The 27,352-nt window shown below is 38.8% G+C and overlaps 3 protein-coding genes across 4 annotated transcripts; 2 read left to right on the top strand and 1 right to left on the bottom strand.

Annotated features, from left to right (window-relative positions):
- Positions 1-115: 115 nt before the first annotated feature.
- Positions 116-11,327, top strand: nim1kb (NIM1 serine/threonine protein kinase). 2 transcript variants are annotated; one of them, XM_028463525.1, is made up of 5 exons: positions 116-174; positions 3,380-3,862; positions 5,997-6,282; positions 8,403-8,671; positions 10,060-11,327. In XM_028463525.1, the coding sequence occupies exons 3-5, from the start codon at positions 6,009-6,011 to the stop codon at positions 10,801-10,803; spliced, it is 1,287 nt and encodes a 428-aa protein (XP_028319326.1). In that variant the 5' UTR covers positions 116-174; positions 3,380-3,862; positions 5,997-6,008; the 3' UTR covers positions 10,804-11,327. The 2 variants fall into 2 exon arrangements, with proteins under 2 accessions (XP_028319326.1, XP_028319324.1); XM_028463523.1 differs by having other exon boundaries at positions 127-174; positions 3,243-3,862.
- A 1,658-nt stretch (positions 11,328-12,985) lies between these two features.
- Positions 12,986-15,051, bottom strand: LOC114473287 (growth arrest and DNA damage-inducible protein GADD45 gamma-like). The gene is made up of 3 exons (XM_028462815.1): positions 14,810-15,051; positions 14,515-14,722; positions 12,986-13,844 (listed from the first exon to the last, which is right to left on the bottom strand). The coding sequence occupies exons 1-3, from the start codon at positions 14,941-14,943 to the stop codon at positions 13,725-13,727; spliced, it is 462 nt and encodes a 153-aa protein (XP_028318616.1). The 5' UTR covers positions 14,944-15,051; the 3' UTR covers positions 12,986-13,724.
- A 5,552-nt stretch (positions 15,052-20,603) lies between these two features.
- LOC114473298 (growth arrest and DNA damage-inducible protein GADD45 gamma-like) lies at positions 20,604-24,262 on the top strand. Its single transcript, XM_028462833.1, has 3 exons — positions 20,604-21,603; positions 22,735-22,942; positions 23,620-24,262. Exons 1-3 carry the CDS (start codon positions 21,503-21,505, stop codon positions 23,737-23,739), a joined length of 429 nt encoding a protein of 142 aa, XP_028318634.1. The 5' UTR covers positions 20,604-21,502; the 3' UTR covers positions 23,740-24,262.
- The last annotated feature ends 3,090 nt before the right edge of the window (positions 24,263-27,352 follow it).

Below are 27,352 nucleotides of genomic sequence, written 5' to 3'. Positions count from 1 at the left end.
TTGAGTGTTGATGGCGTGGTGGAGTGAGTTGAGTGTGCTGCAGGTGATCAGTGTGCAGTGAGCACATGCTAACATATGCTGCGGTCGCATCTTAGGCTGTAATCCAATTGAGTATCTGCAGGTGGAGGGAGAGTGGATGAGGTGCTGCACGCGTCTGGATGGACCTCAGAGCTGGTAAAGCTGACCTCATTCAAGGAATTCTACACGTTTTCTGTTGGATCAAAAGATATAAAAGCTCTCACACCAAAGAGAGAGAGAGAAATAACAGGGAAAGTTATAAAGTTATAGAAATCCTTAATGGGATTTAGATAGAAATAAATATTAAAGTTCTGAATGAATTCAGCAAAATTCAGGGTAAGAATTTTAAAGTGATAAGGAAATAAATCTAATTTGATTAATTGAAATTGTTGTTCTTAAATCAATGTACACCAGATTCCTTAAAATGTGTTTTCACACTAGTCATACTTAACTGCCCCATGATGCATTGAGCGGAACTTAAAATCGTCCTGGTACCGGCTTCAATCTAAAAATCAAACATCCCCTTTTCAAAACAAAAGCATCTCTTATTTTTTAATGCTTTTATAAATAGTGCTCTTGTTTTGAAGTTAATCGAAAGTTTTGTCAGTAGCACAATGGAGGGTTTCCGAAAATCTCTGAAATGTTAGAATGAAATCTCTATACCCAGGGTTTATGGATCAAATGAGCACATGTTGATATTCTACTTAGTTACTTTCTCACTTAAAATGTTTTCAGTACTTTCAAATCTGGAGAATCAACAGAAATATTTAGTCTCAGTGTGTTCCAGGTTTTTGTTGTTGTAGGTTCCAAATGCATCTTGGGAAACTTGGAAGTATACTTCCGTGGGAACGGTCATCATCCTAATCATTCTTATAGGGCGATATATCGAGTTTTTTATTTTGGCATCTTTTGTATTAAATACTTGTTTTATTAGTCCCTACTTTTGCTACTTCTCAGAACAGCATGGAAGGCACAGTGTATCCCAACTCAGATTTACCCCCAAACCAGCCACACTACAGAACTCACTCACACATGCTGTCTCTTTTAGGAGAAAAAGACAAAAGTGGCACATATTGTGCAACAGTTTATTAAATCTGCCTGTGTGGCATTTTTCATCAGCAAATTTATCCTTGAATAGTATTTCTGGTCAGACTTCATTTTAATTAAAATTATCATGGTTTTTATTGTATCGCCATTTGGAGAAATTATATAGATATGAGTTTTGGTTCATATCGCCCAGCCCTAGTGTATAGTATGGAGTTTGCCATATCCAACAAACCCTGGGATAGCCATTTGCTACAGATAGACTGTAAACATGCCTTCAGCTGAACAAGGAAGACATCTGTAAACAGGAAGTCTACGCTACCATGGCAACCAACATACCTAAAACATTTAAAAACAGCTTGGTTGTGCATAATGCTGTGCGATATAACGATATATATATATTGTAGTGCGATATAAAAACGGTCTACCGTACAATATAACCCTCTGTTGTTTATATCGCTAATTGAATGTGTTTGGTCTTGGTCCCACTCTGTTGCTACAATATCATGAAGCAGGCTAATCTACTCACAGCAACACTGCTACTTTACAGTAGCACGTTAATGTCATCCAGAGATACTAGTTTACTGTACCATTAGAGAAGCAAGCTGGTCCCAGTCCATGTGACTGAAGTAGGTCCGCCTTGTGTAGTCACCATTAGCTACTGAAGCCACGCCTACTGTCAACCACCGGCCAGGCATGTTTAGCGCGACAAAGATGCTGGAAATGGACACGGTGGTATGTGGAGGTGAAACGCTTATTTCGGCCAGATTGGGTCCCCTGGAGCGACCGGATTCATCAATTAGTCTGGTTACAAACTGTCTCACTACAGCCAATATGACTCAAGAAAAATAGCGGCAAACATGCCTCACAAATGGAAGTGTTAATTTATTTCCTGCTGCTCTTGAAGAACTTTTAAAACAAGTTTGGATGAACTACGGCCAGGCCCGCGCAACGTCTCTGCGCCGGATAGCACTTCCCACGTTCCGGAGAATTCAGTCAAATTACTGGGTTCCACCAAGTAAAAAAAAAATGGTCTCCGAGAGGCTCTTGAGATCCGTTTAGAGAATATCCATGTCAAATTACAGCCCGGTTCCATGAGCATTAAGGGAGAAGTAGTCATTTGAAAAATGGGGCCCACATGGCACATACGGAGTAATGGGCCCCATTCATATATTGGTATGGGTCAATGATTTGGTACCACCAACTGTCGCAATATTTGACTCACAAATAAATGAGAAAATGACTAATGAAAATTGCGGAAAAAAGGGGTGTGGGCCCCTAATCGAATTGTGCGAGAGATATTCGTAATTTACGTTGAATTACATTTGAAGCGATATCACACTTTTGGAAATTACCGGAAATGGGGGGTAGGCCCCCAGGACTCATTTTTTTTTTTTAAAAGGGATCAGAGCATTTCATCATATTCGTCATAGAGTATTCATACCAAACTGCATTCTGATCTAACAAGAACTAACGGAGGAGTAGTCATTTAAAAAATGGGGAACCATCTGGCACCCCGTACGACACGTACAGGGTAATGGGTCCCATTTCTATATTGGTACGTGCCAATGATTCTGTACCACCAACCAATATAATATTTGATTCGCAAATAAATGAGAGATCGACTTTCGTTTTTTATTCTTTTGTTGCCCCTGAAATCGAAAATTGGGCTCAGAGCGTGGATGCGTACACATCCATGGATTATACTTACCAAATTTCAGCTCGATCAGTTCACGAATAACAGAGTAGCAGCGATTTTAACTAGTGTACGTAACAAGAAGAACAACAACAAAGTGAGTGGTGTTTTGAGTCCGGTAGCCCAGCCTAAAAATATAACATAACGAAACCTCTCCTTTTATATGTGATCTTTGATGGAGCTTGCGAGTAAAATTCACTACAGGTACGGTTTTAAACGATGGCAGTGGCCATTATTGTTGGTATTTGGCCCTTTTTAATTGAGAAAATTCTTAGAGAAGTACCATTTATTTTGGGATATTTATTTCTATAAATAGAAATACTATATTGGGATATAAATCTGCCTATATCTTGGTATAAAATTTTCTGCGCGTCGCACAGCACCAACTTGTGCATGCTGTCAATCATCCAGAACAGTTCATAATTTCAAAATGAACCAGCTGAAACTAACGCCGATGTTCTTGTGTGTATTTTTATGAGATAAGAGCAGAAACTGAGCACAGATGGTTCTCTGGTTCTCCTCTGCTGCTGCTGCTGCTCATAGGGACCAGACACCCGAATGAAGACGACGCAGTGCCTGCTGAGGTGTTGACCTTCTAATCTCTTTATCTGTGCTGTACAGGCCGCCTCTAAACGCTAATCTCTCTGGGAACATTGAGTAACACTGTTGCATAACCTTTCACCTTCACGAAAGCTTGGAGATCAACCTCAGCAACATCTGATTTCCCTCAGACAGTGAGACCAACCTGATGATCATATTTCCCTACAGATGAAAACACTTTAGCACCTTCTTCTGCTGGTGTATCTTTTAGGCCTCATTTGACCCTAAACAAACGTGTCATGGTCAATGATGATCATTAAATGGATGGAGTTGAGCCTAATTTGAAGAGGGATTAGGGTTCATTACACCCTCCTAATCCTTTGGGTCTGATGAGGGATGCTTTCACGTTGCTGAACTTTTCATCATACGCAGCTTCATCACCATGATCACTGGCTTTTTACATCGACGAGGACTTTTTCTGCTCGCCCTGAGCTGAAATAAGAACTTTAGGAGCAATGGATGTTACTGCAGGAATTTGATTCACAGGATTGATCAGAAAACTTGGTGAGTTTTTCATTCATTGAAAATCATTAATTCTTTGAAATGATTGTGATTGTAAATTGTTTTGTGTATTTGTGATGTGTGTAAACTGCATGAGGGATATGGCTCTTTAAAGGATCTTAAATGTTTGAGCTTTGAGAGTTTAAATGCAGACTTTGGCAACTTGTTGCCCTCGGTCTAATTTTGTGCAGTCCCTAAATTAAAGACACAAAATAACTCCAACAACACACAAAAGGACAGAAAAGCACACAAAAGGACAACAAAAATACATAAGACTCCAAAAACACAAAATGAGAAAAACATGTACAAAACTCCAACAAAATAAATTCATATCATAAAAACACAAGTAAATGATCAACATGAAAACGTGCATTCATAACATTCACCATGTTGTATTTTATGGTATGATTAAAACAACTTGTCTAGATCTAAAAAAAAAATTGATGACATTTGAAAACATTTCTTCATCTGCGGATATCCTGAGAATGCAAACTACAGCAGGAGGCGGAGCTTTTAGGGAACAGTGTTAACACTGTTCAAAATAACATAAAATACCAAACATTTATGTACATCAGTTATGTTTCGCTGTTATTTGCTGTTCGGTTCCTGGTATTGGTTTTGTTATAATAACTTAGCCGAGCAAAGCCACACCCACTTCCTTACTTTTTGTAGGAAAAATTGCCTGTATGAATAATACAAGGAGATTAGATTGGATTCCAGGCTAATAACTGTTACGCTTACTAAAACCAGTGCGACCAGTAGAAAGAACAGGAATAGCAGCTCCAGGTATTTAACAATAGCACGCCGTACTGGGTGATGAAAACAAAAGAAAAAAATCACATCTCAATCATTTATGAAGAGTTGATTTTGTGTACAATAGCAACATGTGTCCATACCAGCCTGTCATTGGCTGATCCCGTTAGATCTCGCAAGCTAAGCAGGTCTGGGCCTGGTTAGTAGTGGAGACCACTGAGAATTCCAGGTGCCATACTGGGGGACAGTCGCTCCAGTGTTATCTGTCATTGTGTCCTTGGGCAAGGCACTTCATCCACATTGTCTAGTATGAATGTAGAGTTTGTGTGAGTGAGTGTTGGTGGTGGTCGGTGTGGCCGATGGCGCACTATGGCAACCTCACCTGCATCAGTCTGCCCCAGGGCAGCTGTGGCTATAATAGTAGTTTACCACCATGATATAAAATGGATGTATTATTATTATTATGTGACCCTCTAAGTCAGTGATTTCCATCCTTGGGGTCAGGAACCCATTTGGGGTCGTGAGTTCAAGAAACTTTTTGAGTTCATTTTTGCTTATTTTTAGCCTTTTTCTGCAACTCCACTAAACTTGCCATATTTTAACTTATTTTCATCACTTTTTCTTGCCATATTTTGGCTCCTTTTAATGCATTTTTGCTACATTCTTTTTTTTTTCCACTTTCAAGACATTTTCAGCACTTATAAACCATTTCCACCTAATGTTGCATATGTTGACCCATTATTGTCACCTTTAACCTCTTTTCATCATATTTAATGCTTATTTTTGCCAATTTAACCACATTCACGTTTGGTCATGCCTATTATTTGCCAGTTTTTTGCCACTTTTAAGCCAATATTGACACTGAACTTTTTTTTTTTTACCACTTTTTCTGTGTTTTTGGCCACTAAATTTAAACTTTTAACCAATTTCAGTTTTTTTTTTAAAAAACCCATTTCACCACCTTTTCCACAATTTCTGGTCACTTTTAACCAATTTTATTTCTGATTAAAACAAGGATTTACATCTTTAAGATGACTATATACTATGGCCCAAATAATAATAAACTTCCTGGATAACAGTGGATATTATTCAGATAAATAAATAAATGTGGTTATCACAGATTCATAGAACAATGGACCATCATTTTGCTGACTTTATGGATGGACCCCATAAATCTCTCCCCTTTATTCCTCCTTATAGATGGCCCTGTTTCCACATCACTGTTCTTCAATGTTCATGTCTGTGTTCGACCACCTTCAGTTACAGTGGGGGTCCCTGGTCTCTGGGACCTTTATTTCGTCGTTCGTCTCCATATCAGAGGCTGAAAGAGGGAAAGAACTCGATGGTGGTGTTGTCCAGTTTCTAATGATTCTGTTTTCCTCAGCCTACAGCGAACATGCCTGGGAGTCAGTACAAGGTGACGAGCACCAAGATCCACCACAGCCTGTACAGTCTGACGGACAGCTCGGAGGCGGGACCCGAGGACGAGGAGCCGGACTCCCTGCTGCAGCTCACCCCGCTGCAGAAGCTCACCACGGACATGTGCAAGAACGAGAAGACCATCAAGGAGCTCATCATCGGCCGCAGGGTCGGCTTCTACAAAGTGCGTGGCGAGATCGGCAGCGGGACCTTCTCCAGGGTCAAAATGGCTTTTCATGCTCTGACTAAAGGTTGGTGTCATGGCTCATTAATGAATGCGACGAGTGAAAGTTTAAAGTTCTCAGATATTAAACCTTGATTTTTTGTTTCATTGTTTTTCCCTATTTTTATGGCTTTACTGGATAGTAAACTCTCCAAAATCATACTAAAAATGCTAAATAGAGTAAATTACTGCTAATTTATATTTATATGCTTCAGGGGATGGTTACACTGAAATCACACAAGAACACATTGAAATACATTAAAAGAATGTTCTGTTTTTTTACAGGTAAAATTTTATGGGAATTTGTGTTATGGGCCTAAAACTAACGATGCACTGAAATGAAATATATTGGCCTGAATACTGAAACACATAAAATCAATAATGCTAATTGATGACAGCAGAAGTCGTATCTTTTGAATATTTGTTTTACTGGGCAGTTAGGAGGAGACTTTATGTGGGGGGATGGAAACTCGTCTGTTGAAACTAATCAGAATACACGGAAACCTCCGTTAACTAGACTACAGCAACCCGCCTACCTGCCCGTTCTGATTGGCCGAGTCATTTGACAGGCACCCTCATCAGCCAATAGGGTACAGCCTATTTCACGAAGCGGCCTTTATGTGCATTTTTCTTGTAAAATTGATATAATATTGGAATGCAGCCAATACAGCAGTGCGTTCAATAGCCCGGAAAATGCGGTACTAACTTCACAAAAATTAAAACATTGCAATTGTATGAATTAATATTAATACTTCAAAGAGTAAATCAATTAAAAAATATTGAAATATTTATTTAACACTGACATTCCAACAATGCACAATATAGAACAAAATAAAATGTTTAACTTGACCTCACTCATGCGTTCATTAACAAATAATATACATGTTTTTTCATCAAAACACAAAGTGCATTTAAGTTGTTGATGAAAAGCAGCTTCTCTTCTTCATCACTGTGGTCCGTTTCTGACAGTCTCTCACTGTCTCTGATCTGCTTCTTCAAACGCAGATCAAGTACAGTTGCGATGAAGTCCAGAGGATCTAAATAGAAGTCAGTGAAACGTGCGCTGACTGATTCTGAAGCCAAATATTTGCTTCTGATGCGTCGTTTGAAGGCACTTTAGGCGTTGAAGCAGAAGCTTCACGGAGTTACAGCAATGGAAGTGACACACAGACATATCGCACTGAGAGTGAACTTTTCATTGTTTTCTGTCCATCAACCTCTGCTTAGAAGTAACTTTAGGGCTTAAACGTGTTAAAATACGGCCGCTGCGCACCATGTCCGTATCTCGACGGCGCTCACTGACCGCAGTGTTGTCGGGTCATCACAACGTCTTGTTTTGGCCACGTTGTTTCAGTAAAAAAAGTGTTTGGGTCAAAAACAGAGAATGCACTTTTGGTCCATTTTCGGATGAACATTTTTGGTGGTCAAATTTTGGGTGTTTCGCTACCTATTTTATTTTTATTATTTATTTATTTATTCAGTTAACATATGTAAGTAAAATAAAATGTAAATATGATAAAATTGTTTTTATTTTTTTTATTGTAAATTTTTTTTTTTTTAAGTTTATCTATTTTGCAGAATTAAAAAACAAGACAGAATTTCACAGAAATAGATTTAAATACAATGCAAGAGGAGGCAGAAAGCTCAGATTAAATAATTTTAAAAAAAAAACGTTCAAATTAAAACACCACACAATTTCAAACAACTGTATTCTATACTTTTCAAAATTTAAATCTATAGCTCAAATAAAATGCAGCATAAAGATATTTGAGCTCTGGGGTTGCCAGAAATGTGTGATAAGAAAATGGGGTCACGACGAGAAAAAGGTTGGGAACCACTGGTTTAGTCTGTGTCGTAAAGATATTTCGATTTCATTTTGCACAAAATCCTACACAGCCGTGTGAAAATTTTACCCTCATTTATTTGCTACACTTGTTGCTAGAAATTCAGTCACCCGTTTTCCAAGGAAAAATAGCGTGTAAATGTGTGATTTTGTCCTGAAACGTGCTGGGATTATTTGGGCCTGATTTTGAATGAAGACCAATAAACGTTTGCGATTGCTTTTTCCGTTTTTTATCGTGATTCTGCGTTTTCACTCTGCTCCCTGTGATCACTTCCATATTTCTGACATCTGTTCCTCTCCCGCAGACAAAGTGGCCCTGAAGATTCTGGACAGAACCAGGATGGATGCTCAGGCACAGCGTCTGCTCTCCAAGGAGATCAGCAGCATGGAGTTGCTACAGCACCCCAACGTGGTGCGTCTGTACGAGGTGGTGGAGACGCCCAGCCGCCTCTACCTGGTGCTGGAGTACGCAGGGGGGGGAGACCTCCACAACCGCATCTGCAACGAGGGGAAGCTCTCAGACAACACCAGCAAGGTCACCTTCGCTCAGATCCTCTCTGCCGTTAAATACATGGTGAGTGCAATAGGAATGGATCCTCATGATTCACCCTGAACACTGTACATCTCAACAATGCACCTCAAATTAAAGCTAAAATAATTCAAATAAAATGTAAAATGTTGAATTTGAGGCTCCAATGTTCACTCTCGTATTGACATTGTCGGAAACGTTTCCTGCATTGCATTGTGGGATGTTAAATCCCTTAGATGGATGCATAGAAGTGTTTTTACACCATTCTTCCTGTGATTTCTTGTTTCCCTCTAAAAACTCTGCCAAAGTGACTTCCCAACAAATTTCTGGTGTTTTCACTGAAAGCTGCAGCAAAAAAATGAAGGATGTTTATTTTTGGGGTTTACACAGAAAGAATCTGGGTGAAATTGAATGTGAGGTGGTGATATGGGGAATACCGGGAACAAACTAGAACAAAAATGGAGTCACTATGATACTATTTATTCATCACTAGGAAAGAAATCACAGTAACAATGAAGTGAAAAACAAAAAAAAACGAGACTCCACATCCCACAATGCAATGCACCAAATTTTTCCGACAATGTTACTATAGAGTGTTGACAGTGGAGATGAAAACAAACTGTAAAAAGTTTTAAAAAAGTGGCATTTTTAACCTTTAACATCTTTTTTTTCCCAAGTAAATAATGCAGCTTACACTGTGCATTATAAATACATAAAATAAAAAAAATAAAATCTTTAACTTGACCCCAGTCATACATCTTATTGTACAGGCTTATAACTGACTGAGCTGTTGAAAAAGACTCAAATTAAATATGTTCTCTCATTAAAACACAAAGTGCATTGAAGTTCTTGATGAAAATCAGATTCATAACTTTATTAATTATTCAAGACGCACACAGCTCTGTGTGCTATGATTGCAGCGTGGATAACTTTTTGTGCGTGCTCTTTTAATACCATCCAAGTAAAGATCTTTATAACACGGACAAGGTACAGTCGTGATGTAGTAAAGAGGATCTCTGTGAAATGTGCGCTGACAGACTCTGAAACCAGATTCTACTGCTGATGCGCAGCCACACGTCAAGCCAGAAAGTGACACAGAAACATAAATCACAGTTGCGTGCTCCATCAACTCCCCTCAGAAAACGCTTTAGTGCTCTGATGTATTGAAATACAGCCTGTTTCCAGACAAGTACGCACATCTATCACAACATCCTGTTTGGCCATTTTTGTCCGAAAATTTTCAGTGGCCGAAATTTCGGTGCATCACTAAAAAAACACAACCTAAATCCAGGTAGAAAAAGTTTTTTTTTTTTGTTTTTGTTTTTATTACAGAAAAAACCTTGTAGTTAATCAGGTTTGATTCTGTGATTGAGCAGACTTTATTTGTTGCCCGGCTCTAAATAAAAACAAACGTTGTGTTTTTGTTGGTGCAGCACAACCTGAACATCATCCACCGTGACCTGAAGGCCGAGAACATCCTGTTCACCTGCAGCGGCTGTGTGAAAGTGGCCGACTTTGGCTTCAGCACGCAGCTTTCCAACCGCAACATGATGCTGGACACGTTCTGCGGCTCCCCGCCGTATGCGGCCCCTGAGCTGTTCAGGGACGAGTCCTACGCCGGCCCCCTGGTGGACGTGTGGGCCATGGGCGTGCTGCTCTTCTTTATGGTCACTGGCAGCATGCCGTTCCGCGCCGAGACCATGGGAAAGCTGCGGCGCTGCATCATGGGCGGCGCCTACAGCGTCCCGCCCTGGGTGCCCGGCCCCTGCCAGAGACTGATCCGGGGCATCCTGAAGGTGGCCCCCAATGAGCGCTATGCCATGGATCAGATGCTGGGCTGCGATTGGCTGCTACCGGTGGAGTTCCCGTGGTCGCTGCTGCCGCCCGAGCCCATGCAGCGCCTGCAGAGCCTGATGGACTTAAAGCAGGAAGACGAGGAGGTGCTGAGGTCCCTGGAGCAGCTGGGCTTCACCGCCGAGCACCTGAGGAGCAACCAGCTGCAGGACAGCCGCAGCCCGCTAACGGGCGTGTACCGCATCCTGCTGCACCGGAGGCTCAAACACAGGGGCTTCGACAGCACGCCGGTGGTCCGCGGGATGGTCCGGGACCCCAAGAGGGAGGGGCTCCGTGCCTACAGGGGCCTCAGACACACCTCCAAGCTCTGCGTGATTTCATAAGGTTTTTTGTTTTTTCAATTTTATTAATGAATTGCAATCATTTATAAATCAGTAAAACAACACAAAGGGAACAAAGTCATGATGTCAGTAGTTTAAATCACACGATGCTTTATGATGACGTCAGTCTGAACAGTAAATACGTTTCATTTCATAGATACACGAAACATCTGTGTTTATGGAAATTTAACTATTGTTATGTTTTCTTTAGCTTGTTGTTGTTGTTTCTCCATTTTATTATTTTTCATTTTTCATTTGCCAAATATTCGTCTTGATTAATTTCCAAGCAGAAACTCCAAGAACGCACGACTGATTTATGAGTCTTTGACTCTAAAGTAAAAACTTTAAACTGTAAAAAAGTTTTTAATCATGTTAATAGGAATCAATTTTGTTAAAGAATAAATAAAGCTATTTTTAAAACTACAGAAACAACTTACACCCTATATTTATATAAATATAATTAAATGTTACTTGTTCACTCATATCAAGCCTGATGTACAGTATATTATTATTATTTATGTTTTGTATACCTGATTTTTATTCAAAGTGCCTTTTCAATAAATATTGTTATTAAATGCAAACGTGATGGGTTTTTGTTTGTTAGGCCGCAACAAGTGACCAACTTTATACAACAGGAAGTTAATGTAAATCTCTTGATGCAACATCCACCCTGTTCACTACAGTGCATAATACACTGATTATTTAATCACAGAGTGAAATGTGGATCTTTAAAAATATATGGACTCCAAGTAGATAAACCTTGTGTGTAATAAAATATTGAACATCATCTCGGTGGGCCGGCTGTCGACCCAAAGTGGGCCGGTCAAGTCTGTTACGTTTTTTTTTTTTTTGACAAGCAAGTGGAGGCAGACATGTTAACAGGTGGCCAAGAGTGGCAAAAAACATGGAAAGAGTGAAAAGTAACCAAAGTGGACGATACAAAGAGGAAGCAGGTGGTATGTAAAGGAAAAGTGTTGCAAACGGTAGTGAAAAAAGTGCAAAAATGCGGAACAAAAAGAGGCAAAATGTAGGATGAAAAGGAAACAAGTGCTTTCTTTGTTGGCTTATTTGGATGAAAAGGGGTCAAGAAAAATTAAAGAAAAAGATAAGTGTCAAAAATAACTTGCAAAAAGGAACAAATAATAGGAAAAAAGCGGTATATAGTGGCAAAAAAGTGTCCAAATGTTTTGAAATGGGACAAAAGAAGTTACAAAAATAACAAATAAGAGCTGATAATGTAGTGGGCTGAATTTGCCATGGCTGAATTTTTGTCGCAGTCCACCCCTGCTTTTCAGGTTTGAACAACTAGAGTAACTTTACTAGTTTGTGTAAAATTTGTCGTTACTGGTGCACAACTTTCCGTCCTTGCTATCTCACCATTACTTTGTGCAGGATTTGTTTTTGCTCGCTCACACTACACACCAGCAGCTGGTAGGACACCAGATGATATGTAGGACCCCTCCCTCATCCCTCTGACCCTGTGTGACCCCCAACACAAGCGGCAGATGGCTCAGCGTGGCAGACATCTGCAGAGCCCAACAATGGCCGCTCTGTGCTGGGCCGCTGTGAGCAGCTGCACCATTGTCCCACTAAACCATACACATGCAGATGAGAGGCCTGTGTGCACCTCACATGCAAATCTAACACTTTTGTTGGTTTCATTTAGCCCCGCCCACTCCTCTGACCCTTCCAGACATACAACACACAGCAGGACATCTTTTGTTTTCTCACTTTTTATTCAAAATTTGTACAAAAGTGTTGGAAAAATATAAATTTGTTTGTCTCCAGTGGCAACAAAGTAAGATTTTAATCATTTTGCACAAAGTCGAACCTTTAGATTAAAGGAAGCAACTAAGGAAAAGTGAAAACGTCTTTATAACTTCTACAAGTACAATTAAAATAACAGGAATTCAATCGTTTTTCATCATTTTAAACATTTTCTTAATTCAAACCATATATTTCCATCAATTTTACCGTGAAGTTCATTCAAACTTCACTTTAATGTCAACAGTCACAAGATTTCAATTATTTCTTTATCATTTTGCACAAAGTCAATCATTTCTCTCTAAAGTGAAATCTTTAGATTAAAGGAAGCAACTCAGGAAAAGCGAAAATATCTTTATAACTTCTACAAGTACAAATAAAGTAACACAAATTCAACAGTTTTTCAATATATTTTACATTTTCTTGGTTCAAACCAAATATTTCCATTAATTTATCATCATTTTAACCTGAAATTCATTCAAATTTCACTTTAAGTGTCAACAAAGCCACAAAATTTCAATCAATTTGTATCATTTTAAGTTATTTCCATCCTTTCTCTAAAGTGAAACCTTTAGATGAAAGGAAGTTATTCTGAGTGTTTTTAAATATTTTTTTTTTAATTATTTTAAGTATTTGTGTGGTGTTAAACTTCTAAAGTGAAACCTTTAGAGAATTAAGACAATTCTGGAAAGTGGGAAACTTGTTCGCTGGCTGCAACTGTTGTGATGTTGCTCAGCAAAGAGGCCGATCTTAAAAAGTCTCTTTCTAAGACGACCTCTTCCTCAGCACCGCTTCTTCTCCTGCTGCGCGTGCTTCAACGTGACCTTTGACCTGCGGGAGCCGCAGGCCTCGGAGCTTCTCCTTCCTCTCCAAACCTCATCCGCACAAAGAATGAGGGTCGACGAGTCGCCCCTCGTGGCGTGCCCGACCTCGTTCACATAAAGAATGAGAGTCATCTTGGCACGGACGGGACAAGGGGCGACTATGACGGGCCGGGTGCCCCGCTCTGTGCGGGGCGGCGCCGTGATGCCTGGACCGGATCCTCCTCAGGAGTGTCCAGAAGAGCAGAAACTAATCATCCTTCACATCAGGATGAGGATTTCCACAGAAGAAACTTCAGCTTCAGAGCTAAGGTAAGGTAGCGTAGGCGGGGAGCCGCGTCAGCGCCCACCCCCGGGGAGGCTGACCTCAGGAAGCCAGTCGTTCTGGCGCCGCCTCTCCTCGCAGAACACATGCAGCTTCTCCAGAGCCGGCTCGTCCCAGGAGCCCTCAGATGGGTTCTGTTACAGAGAGGAGAGAGAGTCACACACATGGTCCACAAACCAGGAGTTGGACACACTTGTTCTAGCTCTATAAATGTATACGTGAGCACCTGAAACTGATTCACTGTCAACCTATGATAATCTGAGACACAAATCTTTGAAATAAGTGAAAAAACACAGGCCAAGTTTGAGATTCGTACCACAATGTGTGGAACATATACAATAATGCAAAAATAATCAATAACATAATGTTGACTACAAAAAATTGCTTGTAAATTTGTACAACAGAAGAACCAACCTAAAGTCTCAAAGGTTTGGGACCATTTCAGCTCAAACTTATGCTAAACACCTGAGGCAGAAATAACTATCTTGGTACAGTCACTGTGTTTTATGGCATTTCGAATCATTGTATATTATGTGCATTATATTAAGAATTGTATTTAATGAAAACTTTTGACCACTAGGGGACAATGCTCCCCACAAACTCTGTATGGTGAAAAATGCTGAATATAAAGCATCACAAAGATCAGAAATACTTCAATAACTTAACTGTCATTTACACATTTGTTGTGTTTTCTTTCTGCTGGTGTTTTTCTAATTTATGTATATATTCCTATGTCAGCTCTTATATTATGTTGCTGTAAATGTGAATTGTATTCTATTGTAGGGGACTCCCTGACTGACGCACCGTGATGAGGACGCAGTGCGCGTCTTCCAGCTGCTCCGCTTTGTCTCCAACGATCTCAGCCAGTCGCTGCGTGTCGCTCACTCGGACGATGCTGATGTCGTTGTCGAAGCAGAAGGACTGGATGAGGGTGAAGTGGATCTGAAGAGCGATGTCGCACTCAAACTCCTCGTCCGTGGCCAGAACGCAGAAGGACACGCTGTCAGGGTCTCTGTGGACACAGCAGGAGGAGGAACACGGTCAGATTCCACTCACAATCACATCACGCACTCATTCAACAGTGGGAATGAAAACTTACCCATTCATGACTTTTGCGCTCTCGTACACGCCCACGGTGAGGGTCTGGTTGTCTTTAGCGGACTGCAGGACGTCCTCCAGGGCTTGTCCGGTGCTTTCCGCCGGTTTGTGGATCAGGATCTCCTCCAGAGTCATGATGACAGGCAGGTATTCCTCAGAGATGAAGAGCTTTCACAGAGTTTGGAGCTAAATCCCAAAAGAAGTAGCAGGAGTAGGAGTGTGGAGGGACGCGCCGCGTGCAGCTTTTATAGCCCGCGGCTCGTGCGGCGCAGTGAAAGCGCTGCGCTCTGATTGGCTGCGACCAGAGGCTGTATTGGTATGATAATCCTATTGTCGCACTCCGGCTCGTGGCAGATTGATGGGGGTCACTGAGCCAAACACACACACCCAGCCCCCCCCGCTCCCTACCAAACACACACACACACACACATGCGCGCACACATGGTTGCCAAACTTCTGCATCACTTTTACTGTTTGAAAGTTTGATTTCAGGCGCAAAACATCTTCAACAATGACTCAAACTGCACAAGTGCGTGCACTTTGCTGCTACATGCATGCGCACTGAGTTAACTACATTTGTTTTGCATTATTGTTGTGGTTTTTATACTGTTTTAGACTAGTTTGTATAGTGGTTTTTATGCTATGCATTGTAAAGTGACCATGGGTGACCTGGAAGGCGCTGGTTTCTAAATAAAATTTATTATAATTGCAGAATGTTTTTTTTTTTTTGTTTAGCTTAAAACTCAAAAAATCAAATGTTATAAAATACAAGCATTTCCTTCATTCTGTCCCAGTTTGCACTCAGTGTTGGATCCACCCAGAGAAAGTGTGACCCCCCCCCCGATCCGCAGCAGCAGCAGCAGCAGCAGGGGGAGGGCAGGTGCTTGGTGCCATCTGTGGACTATAAAACCTCCCCATTGTGTGACTCTTTTTTTTCACCCCTTTCCAACCCATACAAATGCAAATGTCCAGCGCGTGCCAGAGCGATGGTCCGTGCTGCACAATCTGCACTTACTGACCCACACTGACCACGTGGCCATCAGCTGGCGACCAAAGTGTTTATTTACTTTTAGACGAAGAGTTGTTGGAGTTTATTACAACGGTTGAAACTGTTGTCCAGGTGCGCTTTTACGCACCGCAAAACTTTTACGCATGGCTGTGTTTCATCTCTGCAGGGGGTTAATAGCTGATGCACAACAGAAGATTAGTTTTATTGATAAATCAGTGTCTAGTCACTTTTGCATGAGTTACGCACTCTATGTGGAGATTTTTTCTTGAGTTTTACACAATTAAAGATATGACAGACCTTTTAGCCTTGAGTCAGTAGCAGATGTTTGAATGTTTGGTTGCAGGCTCTCGGCGCGCAATGGATAGCGCATTGAACTACTAGGCATGGGAAGTGATTCAGTGGTTGTGGGTTTGAGTCCCATCAGGCTCTGTTTTCAAAACACTGGTGGAAAATCTCCCTCTTACGCCTTTCAGAAACTGGCTGTATAAACCAGTGGGCGTGCACTGTAGATGCTCCCACTCAGCGTTCTTGAAGACAAAATACGGCACTTTGGGGCACGTCCATCTTGCAATTTTGGTTCCAGAGTTTGCGCAGTAGGGTTTGGTGGGAGGAGCTCTGGTAACATACCCCGCCCATTTAGCGTACTGCCCTGATAACTTACGCAGCCCAGCTACACCAAAAACACAAGTACCTTTTCCGCTGGAAATTCTACCGTCAGAACAGTTAACTGTAGAACAACTGATTTTAACAGCTCAAAAAAATGGGCTTTCCTTCACGACGTAACTGCTATTCACAAAAAGAACTATACGCGAGATCCACAGCTGTCAATCATCGTCATATATGACGGAAAATCACGTTTTTCAACCTCAAATAATTTATTTAAAACAAACTTCACAGAAAAATGAGCACATGAACACAATTGATAATAACTAATGATCACAGCAGAGTTTAGGTTTCTAAAAAAAATTACGTGACGAGTATTTTAACTTTACAGTTTGACCCACATCCCATCTGTTATCACTGAGGAGGCGGGGTTTATGACCTATACTGCAGCCAGTCAGCAGGGGGAGCTCTAAAAATAAAAGCTTCACTCCACCGGGGAGCTTGTCCCGTCAATTCTTTTATTTATGGTATAAATGTCAAACTCATTTTAGTTCAGGGGCCAAATATGGAGCAGTTTGATTTTTAAGAGGGCCACAGATTTTATGAGGGAAAACGAGTTCAACATTATTGTGACCTAGTTTGCACTTCTACTTATTCATAAAATACTAAATATGTAAGAAACCGACAATACCCAAGCAATAATTGACAGACATCAGTCCCAACAGGAATTTCACTTCAAATTTCCAATATTTTGTGACCAATTTTTATTAAATTAAGGAGAATATTATGTAATAATTTGAAGAAAATTGAAGGATTTTGTAGGAATTTTGAGTTTTTTCAACAGTTGATTATTAAACATGACTGCAATCATGCGATATAAGTACCAGGAAAACTGTGTAGGCCTGCAAATATTGTTGAGTTTCATTTACACAATGATTCATGTTTTCTCTGTCATTTTTATTTTCTCCAAATTGGGTGCTCCAAAGGGCCAGATTTGGCCCCCGGGCCACGAGTTTGGCATATGTGATATATATAAGCACACCAAACGAACCAGTCCTACGTCTTTATCCACAACTGGCATAGTCCCAGCAACCTTAATAAGTTTCAGTGTTTACTTCATATTTAATATTTATTCACTGCCTTTATTTTTAATCAATCTGATTTTATTTTCTCCTGCTTAAACAAATCTGATTGTTTTGTTGTTCTACATCCCAACAATGACAATACAGAATTTTCTTTAAAAACATCCTGAACTGGATTTACTTTCAGCTTGAATATTTGTGCACATGTTCTGCACATTGTCATCTTGTATTTATTTTTTTATTTTCTAAGGAATTCACTTTGTGCTTCATCTCACAGCATCACCTCCTGCTACTTTTACGCACGCAAAGCGCGTGTCGTTCCATAACTTTTACTGCCATTTCTCCTCATTGTGCGCGGTGAGTGGGTGAGCGATAAATCTGTTGTAGAATCTCTAAACGTTTGTGTGCCTTTAATCTGCATCACAATCCCACCATCCAGTTCAGCATCAGGCCCGGCCTGCTGCCACTGCTGCGTAAAGAGACACAGGTGGGCGGTGAACGCTATTGTTCCGCAGAAAGCAGAGCGGCAGATGGAGAACTGTCGCAATGAGGGGGGACCGGGACCCCCACCCTCACCCACCCGCCCCCACTCCTAAAAGCAGGGTCAACTCCGACCTCAGGGCGCGCCGTCCTTTGTCTGCGAGTCTCCGCATTCACTCTGTTGTCTGAGTTTGGATTCAATTAAACCGTGAAAGAGAACGTCCATGTGGCACAAACTTTACAATGTGTCTAAAAAACAAGGAGGAGCAACTGCTATAAAAATAACTACAAATAAAAACAAAAAAACCTTCAAACGCTGTTTTGTTCCATCACGGGAAAAAAATACGGAAACAAATTAGGGCCAGTTTTGAGTTGAAAAAAATGAGATGAAAGAGGAATTTTTCTAAAATGAACTCAAAATACTATATTGCGATAAAAGTTGAAGGTTTGCTAATAAAGTCAAATCTACAAAATATTGTGTATCGATGAATGCGTTAAACTATACTTCGAAGTTGGGTTTAATAACAAAGATGTTTTTCTCTTTTAGCTCATAAATGCAGCGTTGTCACATTTGGTGAATTGGCCCTAGTCAGCTTCCGTAGATTTGACTTTATTAGCAAACCTTCAACTTTTATCACGATTTTGTGTTTTGAGTTTGTTTTTGAAATTTCCACTTTAATCTCGACATTTTAACTCAATTCTTGATTTCTCCAAAATTATTTTTCTCCATCAAAATTCTTCTCAATCTGCAGATTTAACTTTTTTTTTTAGCAAACCATCGACTTTTATCACGATATTGTATTTTGAGTTTATTTTTGAAATTTTTACTTCATTCTGGTGTTTTTGACTTAAATCTCAACATTAAATTTGAACTTTATTCTTGACATTTCGACTTTATTCTTGAAATTTCAACTTTCATATCAACATTTCAACTTTAATATCAACATTTTTACTTTATTCTCAAAATTTCAAATTTATTCTCGACATTTCAACTTCAATTGCAACATTTTGACTTTATTCTTGATATTTCGACTTTAATCTCGAAATTTCAACTCTAACATCAACATTTCTACTTTATTCTCAAAATTTCAACTTTAATCTCGACATTCCGACTTTATTCTTGATTTCCCCAAAATGATTTTCTCCATTAAAATTGGCCCTAATCCTCTTCCGTACTCCTCCAGACACTGGCACTACCTGATCTGAGAATCGTCAGCTGGTGTCCGCAGTTTGCTGTGAATGATGTGAGTAATTGTGGTCTATTTTTAGGGGGATCCTCTTGCATGCCCCCCTCCCTCCCTCCCTCCGTGCACATCGATCGGATCCTTTGTTGCTGCAGCACATCTGTCGTGGTGCACGCGGAGCGCGACAGGTGTTGGTGCTAAAAGCTCTGTTTGTTTGAGTGCACGCGCGCACATCTGCTGCGAGAAAGAAGTGCACGAGTTAAAGATAGACGTGGACCGCGCTCCTGAAATGTAAAGATAGAAGTCTGAGATTAGATAGAGATGATGTGGCTCAGGATGAATGAATGAAAGCTCAGCAGGTGCTACGTGACTTCCTTTGTCCCCTCCCCCCTCCCCCCCAGGGACAGACGGGGTCACGCGCGCACAAAGCAATAAAGCCCTTATCTCCAGATGCCACGCGCCCAGAGTGTGGAGCGACTTTACGGCACGACGCACCAACGTGGCGTGACGTGTCGCGTGCCACCGTCCAAACTACAAATCGGTGCGTGACATTTGCCTTGTTGTTGTTGTTGTAAACATTGTAACTTTATGAATGGAGGCTTGTTTTACTCCCTCTACTCTGACTAGTGCTGTTACAAATATTTGACACAACTTTCTGAGCTGAGACAATAACAAACACAGAAAACTGTTTTAATAAAAAAATAGTAATTTTTGATTAAAATAAAAAAGAAAGTCACTCCAATCAAAAAACAATGTAATCCCATTCCTGCCAGTAAAAAAAAATAAAATAAAAATCTTTTATTTTTGTTTTTTTTCTGTTATTCAAACCAATTACAAAGTAAAATTCCTTGTACTGTTTGTAAACTGTACTTGGTGAATAAAAACCTTTCCGATTCACTTAGATTTTTTTTTATTTTACTTCTAGGCTTTTTGTTTGTTTGTTGTTGTTTTTTTTACTGGTGGGAATGGGCTTCCATAAAAAAAACATTTTCAATTAAAGAAAATAAAAAAATAAACACCAAAAGTAGTATTTTTTAAAAAAGAGAGAGAATACTGCACTTTTTATTTTTATTTTTGTTTTGTTTTGTTTTTCAGGTGAGTTATTAGTTGATTTAAAATAATTGTGTTGATTAAAGTGATTATTTTGGTATGTAGACTGTATTATTAGTGAAACATTATATATATATATATATATATTTTTTTTTTTTTTACATCAATCAAAAAACTGTTTTGGAGTCATAGAAAAAAGTGTTCAAAAGCAGTGTTTTGGGTGTCAGATATTCATTTTCATAAAAACACCTTTTTTTTTTCTTTGATTGAAAAGCAGTTTTTGTGAGTTAATTTTTTCCACTTAAAAATGTTTTTTTTTTTTTTTTAGATTGAAACAACTTTTTCTGTGATTGAATAATGATAAAGACACAAATGTACCTCCACACTGAGAGATTTTAATAATTTTTTATATCTGGGTTTGATGTTTAATGGTGTTAAAGGTCCATCTGATATATCTGTATCTGTGCACATTCAATACACGTATACACCAATACCAGCCCATACATCATAAAAGACAAACCATAAAGCTCTATTTCTCAATCCGTATTTGTGACAACATAGTTTTTTAAATGTTAACATGAAAAAATGTAAAAATACAATGAATTCCAAACTTTTCTTTATTGGCAAAAAACTGTGAGTCGACATCAAACAGCTTAATAAGGATGCATGTGATTGGTTGCTGGAGCACATGTCTCATTTAATCATTAGTTATATTCTGAAAATATTTATACACAAATCAGAGATCTGAAACCTTTCAAAATAAAGCACCAGCTTCAATCAAATCAGACACACTGCATATAGAACAATGTGTGTTAGGTTATGAATGATATTGTCTTTCTTTGTGTATTTCTTGACTGTAAGTCGTATATGAATAAGTCGCCTTACTGCAAATACTTTTGATCTAAAAAAAAAAACCATAGTAAACAAAAATGTAAATGCTTCTATTTCTATTCGGGTGCAACAAAAAAGGCTAGATTACTGTTGGAAGCCATCAGCTCTTACTTATCTCAGCATTTAACAGAAACCATGGTTGAATGACTTTAGGAAAAGAAACCAAGTGAAGGTCAGAGAGTTCCTCCTTTGATCCTTTGATCTTAAAAAGACTTTCTAAGAGTTTCTCTAAAGGCACGCGTCCTCGGGGGTCGCCATTGTCCTGCCCTCAGCCAATGGGAGGGCCCACACGTGCCGGCTGTGGAGTATAAAAACCGTCTGACTCCTGCAGCATCACACACACATACTCTGGACTGTGACTGTCTCACACACACACACACACACCCGTTGGAAGGATGAAATCTGCTGGAAAGTCCCTGAAGGAAGCTCTGCTGAGCGCCCAGAGCGAACAGCGAATCACTGTCGGCGTTTACGAGAGCGCCAAAATCATGACAGAGTGAGTAAAAGATACATTATTACTATAACATATCAGCAAACATCTCCATCCCAACACACAGCACTCAGCAGACCAACAAAAAGACACAACACTTGGTTTCTGTCTTTACATTGTAAAGATTATTTATGGCAATTTATGTATGTCATGTTTTTGGTAATTATGTAATTTTTTTGTTGATTTAGTCAATTTTTTAATGAATTTTTGGTCATTTTATCTTTTTCGTTGGTCATTTTTTAAAATTGTTTACCCATTAATACTATTTCCTGCAGTTTTCTGTCGTTTTAGGCCATTTTAAATAATTATCTGGTCTTATTTTGTTATTTACTTGTCATTTAATATATTTTATGGTACATTTTTAGTTAGTCTTGGTCATTTTTTGTTTTGTTTATTGGTTCTTTTTATCTTCTAGTAATTTAATTTAATTTATGTAATTGTGTTTTTTTCTGGTCATTTGATAATTTATAAAAAAAATGTTCCTTCTCAGTTCTAATTTATATAAAATGCGTTAAGCCTCGTCTTATTTTTCTAGAATTTATTTTATGTAATTTTATTTTTCTTCCCGTGTTATTTGGAATTTTACTTTTATTTGTTTTTTACAGTTGAAGTTTATATTAAATACCTTCAGCCTATGGTCTTATTTTTCTAGAATTTAATTTATGTAATTGTATGTTTTTTTTCTAGTAATTTGGTATTGATTTTTTTTTTTTCTCAGTTTAAGATTATATTAAATACATCAAGCATATGGCCCTGTTTTTCTTAAATTGATTTTATGAATTAAAGATATTTTTTAAAATGTTACTTAGAACTGTAATTCCTTTATTATTCAAGTTTACTATAATGACCATTTTCACCACTTTTGCTCCAAACCCAGAGGATGTGATGATACATCAACGTGAAATCTAAAACTTTGAAATTTAAGATTGGCTAACATGCTAATGCTAACACACAAACATGCTAATTAAGCGATAATATCTACTGTCTCGTGTACTTTCTTAACTCTGACTAAAAACCTCAGACTAGCCTTAACCAACGCCTGTAAATCAAACAGTGGTTGGCGCCCCCAAGCTGAGCAGCTGTTATTCACTCTATGTGATCCAGATGTTAAAGATCCTCCTCCTGCTGTGTCCACAGAGACCCTGACAGCGTGTCCTTCTGCGTTCTGGCCACGGACGAGGAGTTTGAGTGCGACATCGCTCTTCAGATCCACTTCACCCTCATCCAGTCCTTCTGCTTCGACAACGACATCAGCATCGTCCGAGTGAGCGACACGCAGCGACTGGCTGAGATCGTTGGAGACAAAGCGGAGCAGCTGGAAGATGCGCACTGCGTCCTCATCACGGTGCGTCAGTCAGGGAGTCCCCTACAATAGAATACAATTCACATTTACAGCAACATAATGTAAGAGCAGACATAGGAATATATACATAAATTAGAAAAACACCAGCAGAAAGAAAACACAACAAATGTGTAAATGACAGTTAAGTTATTGAAGTATTTCTGATCTTTGTGATGCTTTATATTCAGCATTTTTCACCATACAGAGTTTGTGGGGAGCATTGTCCCCTAGTGGTCAAAAGTTTTCATTAAAAAATAAATACAATTCTTAATATAATGCACATAATATACAATGATTCGAAATGCCATAAAACACAGTGACTGTACCAAGATAGTTATTTCTGCTTCAGGTGTTTAGCATAAGTTTGAGCTGAAATGGTCCCAAACCTTTGAGACTTTAGGTTGGTTCTTCTGTTGTACAAATTTACAAGCAAATTTTTGTAGTCAACATTATGTTATTGATTATTTTTGCATTATTGTATATGTTCCACACATTGTGGTACGAATCTCAAACTTGGCCTGTGTTTTTTCACTTATTTCAAAGATTTGTGTCTCAGATTATCATAGGTTGACAGTGAATCAGTTTCAGGTGCTCACGTATACATTTATAGGGCTAGAACAAGTGTGTCCAACTCCTGGTTTGTGGACCATGTGTGTGACTCTCTCTCCTCTCTGTAACAGAACCCATCTGAGGGCTCCTGGGACGAGCCGGCTCTGGAGAAGCTGCATGTGTTCTGCGAGGAGAGGCGGCGCCAGAACGACTGGCTTCCTGAGGTGAGCCTCCCCGGGGGTGGGCGCTGACGCGGCTCCCCGCCTACGCTACCTTACCTTAGCTCTGAAGCTGAAGTTTCTTCTGTGGAAATCCTCATCCTGATGTGAAGGATGATTAGTTTCTGCTCTTCTGGACACTCCTGAGGAGGATCCGGTCCAGGCATCACGGCGCCGCCCCGCACAGAGCGGGGCACCCGGCCCGTCATAGTCGCCCCTTGTCCCGTCCGTGCCAAGATGACTCTCATTCTTTATGTGAACGAGGTCGGGCACGCCACGAGGGGCGACTCGTCGACCCTCATTCTTTGTGCGGATGAGGTTTGGAGAGGAAGGAGAAGCTCCGAGGCCTGCGGCTCCCGCAGGTCAAAGGTCACGTTGAAGCACGCGCAGCAGGAGAAGAAGCGGTGCTGAGGAAGAGGTCGTCTTAGAAAGAGACTTTTTAAGATCGGCCTCTTTGCTGAGCAACATCACAACAGTTGCAGCCAGCGAACAAGTTTCCCACTTTCCAGAATTGTCTTAATTCTCTAAAGGTTTCACTTTAGAAGTTTAACACCACACAAATACTTAAAATAATTTAAAAAAAAATATTTAAAAACACTCAGAAAAACTTCCTTTCATCTAAAGGTTTCACTTTAGAGAAAGGATGGAAATAACTTAAAATGATACAAATTGATTGAAATTTTGTGGCTTTGTTGAGACTTAAAGTGAAGTTTGAATGAACTTCAGGTTAAAATGATGATAAATTAATGGAAATATTTGGTTTGAACCAAGAAAATGTTAAAAATAATGAAAAACTATTGAATTCTTGTTACTTTATTTGTACTCGTAGAAGTTATAAAGATATTTTCACTTTTCCTGAGTTGCTTCCTTTAATCTAAAGGTTTCACTTTAGAGAGAAATGATTGACTTTGTGCAAAATGATGCCACTGTTAGGAAATTGCTTTGAATTAACTCTATCTTAAAGATTAAAAAATAGAAAATAGTTTGTTTTTATTCCTTTCTAGATGTTTAACAATGACAAAGTGACCTAAAATACTAAAAAATAAGACTTCTCTAAACGTTTCTATTCAGTGAAGGAAAGGTTGAATGAACTTATTGATTCAAATGTTCAAACTTTCTATCCATGAAGAACATAGAAATATTGGAAAGATTTACCTTAAAGGCTCTGATAGTTTCACTTTAAAAGAAGCTTTGATCAGCTTTGACTGTTTGTGTGTCGGATATAAAAGTGTAAAGTTTGGAATGTATTTTTGATGAATCCACTCGTAGTTTTCTACACATTATTTTTATTGAACAAATAAAGACGTTAAATCGATGACTTCCTACGACCATGTTTTTATTTTTACTCTGTTTTATTGACCAGATTTATTCATTATTACAGCTCTCTCACGTCACTGAATAACTTACTTTTCAGTTTCATCTGGAGATGTCGATTTAGAAAATAATAAAAATGTGTTCAATATTCAACAAATTATAACAACAAAACTTTTTAAGAGAAGGAACTCCTTTTTTTGGGTGATTTTTTTGTTGATTTAGTCAATTTTTAAACATTTTTTCTCATTATTTTAACTTATTTTCTGCCGTTTTCTGTGATTTTAGGCTATTTTTAAAAAAAATCAATTTGGGGTCTTATTTTCTTGCAATTCAATGTAATTTTTTTGATAAACCTTTTGTTATTTTTTTTTTTTTTTTTTTTTTCTTTTTATCTTTTTATCTTGTATTAATTATATTTAATTTTTGTCAAATTCTGGAATTTTTTACCCAGTAATTTTGTTTTATTTTTTTCTCAATTTAAGTTTATATTCAATACATTAAGCATATACAGTATGGTCTTATTTTATAGACTTTTATATATAAATGAAGCATATTTTGAAATGACAACATATTAAAACATAAAAGCTTGTTGTGAGGAAATGTATTTTTTGTGCATGTTTGTCCATTCAAGGCTAAAAAATGAGGAACTATTAAATCTGACTCCCTAATTATTTCTACTGGGTAACAATATTAGGTTTTTATTTCCATTGGGAACATCATGTGGATGCTATTAGCATGTTTAAAGTAAGTCCGCCCTTACTTTACTCAGCATTTAAACAAATCAATAGGCTTTAAAGTGACAAAGCCTAAAGTTTATTTTCACTGCAAATTTTAGTGTTTTGACTAAAATGGAACTTAGTTTCAGTCAAAATGTTGTCGTCGGGACTATTTCAGTTATCGTCTAATTTTAGTTCACTTTAACAGATAAAGTCAAATGTTTTCAATTAACATTTATCAACCAGTACAAAAAATATTATTGCTTTTAGTGCGTAGCATGCAACAAAAGTAGTTTTGAGTGGATACTTTCCAAAAAAGAAATGCAGTTATTATATGTGAACAATCGAGTTTAGTCTTTATTAGTCGACAAAATATCAATATTTTTAGATTTTGTTTTTGTTCACATGTATATATTTTTTTAATTAGCCATTATAAGTTAAGGTTTCTTTTATTCAGACAACTGTTCCTCAGGAAATCCACTGTGATCTCCTGACATGTTTCAACTGCCAGTCTTCTTCAGAGGCGTCTGCTGAAGAGAGATCGCTTTGATGTTTCCTTTGATAATTCCTTGACTTCCGCGTAATAATTCCAGCAAGATTATTTTTTTTTTATCTTCTATAGGGAATAATCCATATTATTCAAAAAGAAGACCAAAATAATCTTTCTGGAATTAGTCATAGTCCAGTGTGTGTGTGTGTGTGTGTGTGTGTGTGTGTGTGTGTGTGTGTGTGTGTGTGTGTGTGTGTGTGTGTGTGTATGTGTGAGATGCAGCAGCTGCCGAGGTCACAAAAGTCCACACTATTGACAGCGCGCACACACACACACACACACACACACACACACACACACACACACACTTGGTCTTTATCAAAGTAAAATAAAAGCAGGGATGCAGAGAAGCTGTAATCTGAGTGAAGTTGTGCACCGTGGGTTCACAAACAGTGAAACCTCTAGCGTTTCCATGGCAACACGGTGACTCCATCTGCTGTCTTGAGTGACAGGAAGAAAGGAGGAGAAAGAGAACCTGTATGTGGCACAAGCCTGCAGCCGTGTGTGTGTGTGTGTGTGCGTGTGTGTGTGTGTGTTAAGACTGCACAATTTTAGCTCAAAACCAACATTTTTTACTCAATTTTCGATTCCGTTTGTTTTTCCCCTTTTTAAAGAAAAGACACGGGATTTAATTATTACAAGTTTTTTCTTTTAATCGAAAAAGTGAAAACACATTTGTGAATAAAGACTGTAAAACTCCAAAGCCTAAACAAAGAATGTTAAATCTTTGTGGGATTAATAAAATAACAACCAGCCAGACCAAAAATGAAGCCCTCAGCATTTTTATAAAAGAGAACCTCACACAAAATTCACATTTTAAAAAGACGAGGTTGTAGCGGGTCTATCATGTTAAATATGTGTTTGAAACTTGTTTTTCAACAGTTTGTAAAGGAAGAGAGAGATTTGTGCCGTGATTACACATTATTAAAATGACACATTATTAAAAGGGAAAATGTATTGCCTTTAAAAATCCTCCTCAATAAATAACCTGAGTTGGATTCTACATCGATGAATCGTTCAGCCTTGTGTTGAATCAGAGCTGTCGTGTTGCATTATGGGAGGAAAA

The sequence above is a fragment of the Gouania willdenowi genome, chromosome 12 (assembly GCF_900634775.1).
Source record: "Gouania willdenowi chromosome 12, fGouWil2.1, whole genome shotgun sequence".
NCBI classification, from domain to species: Eukaryota; Metazoa; Chordata; class Actinopteri; order Blenniiformes; family Gobiesocidae; genus Gouania; species Gouania willdenowi.
The sequence above is the reverse complement of the archived record's forward strand: the minus strand, read 5'-3'. Positions and strand labels throughout refer to the sequence as shown.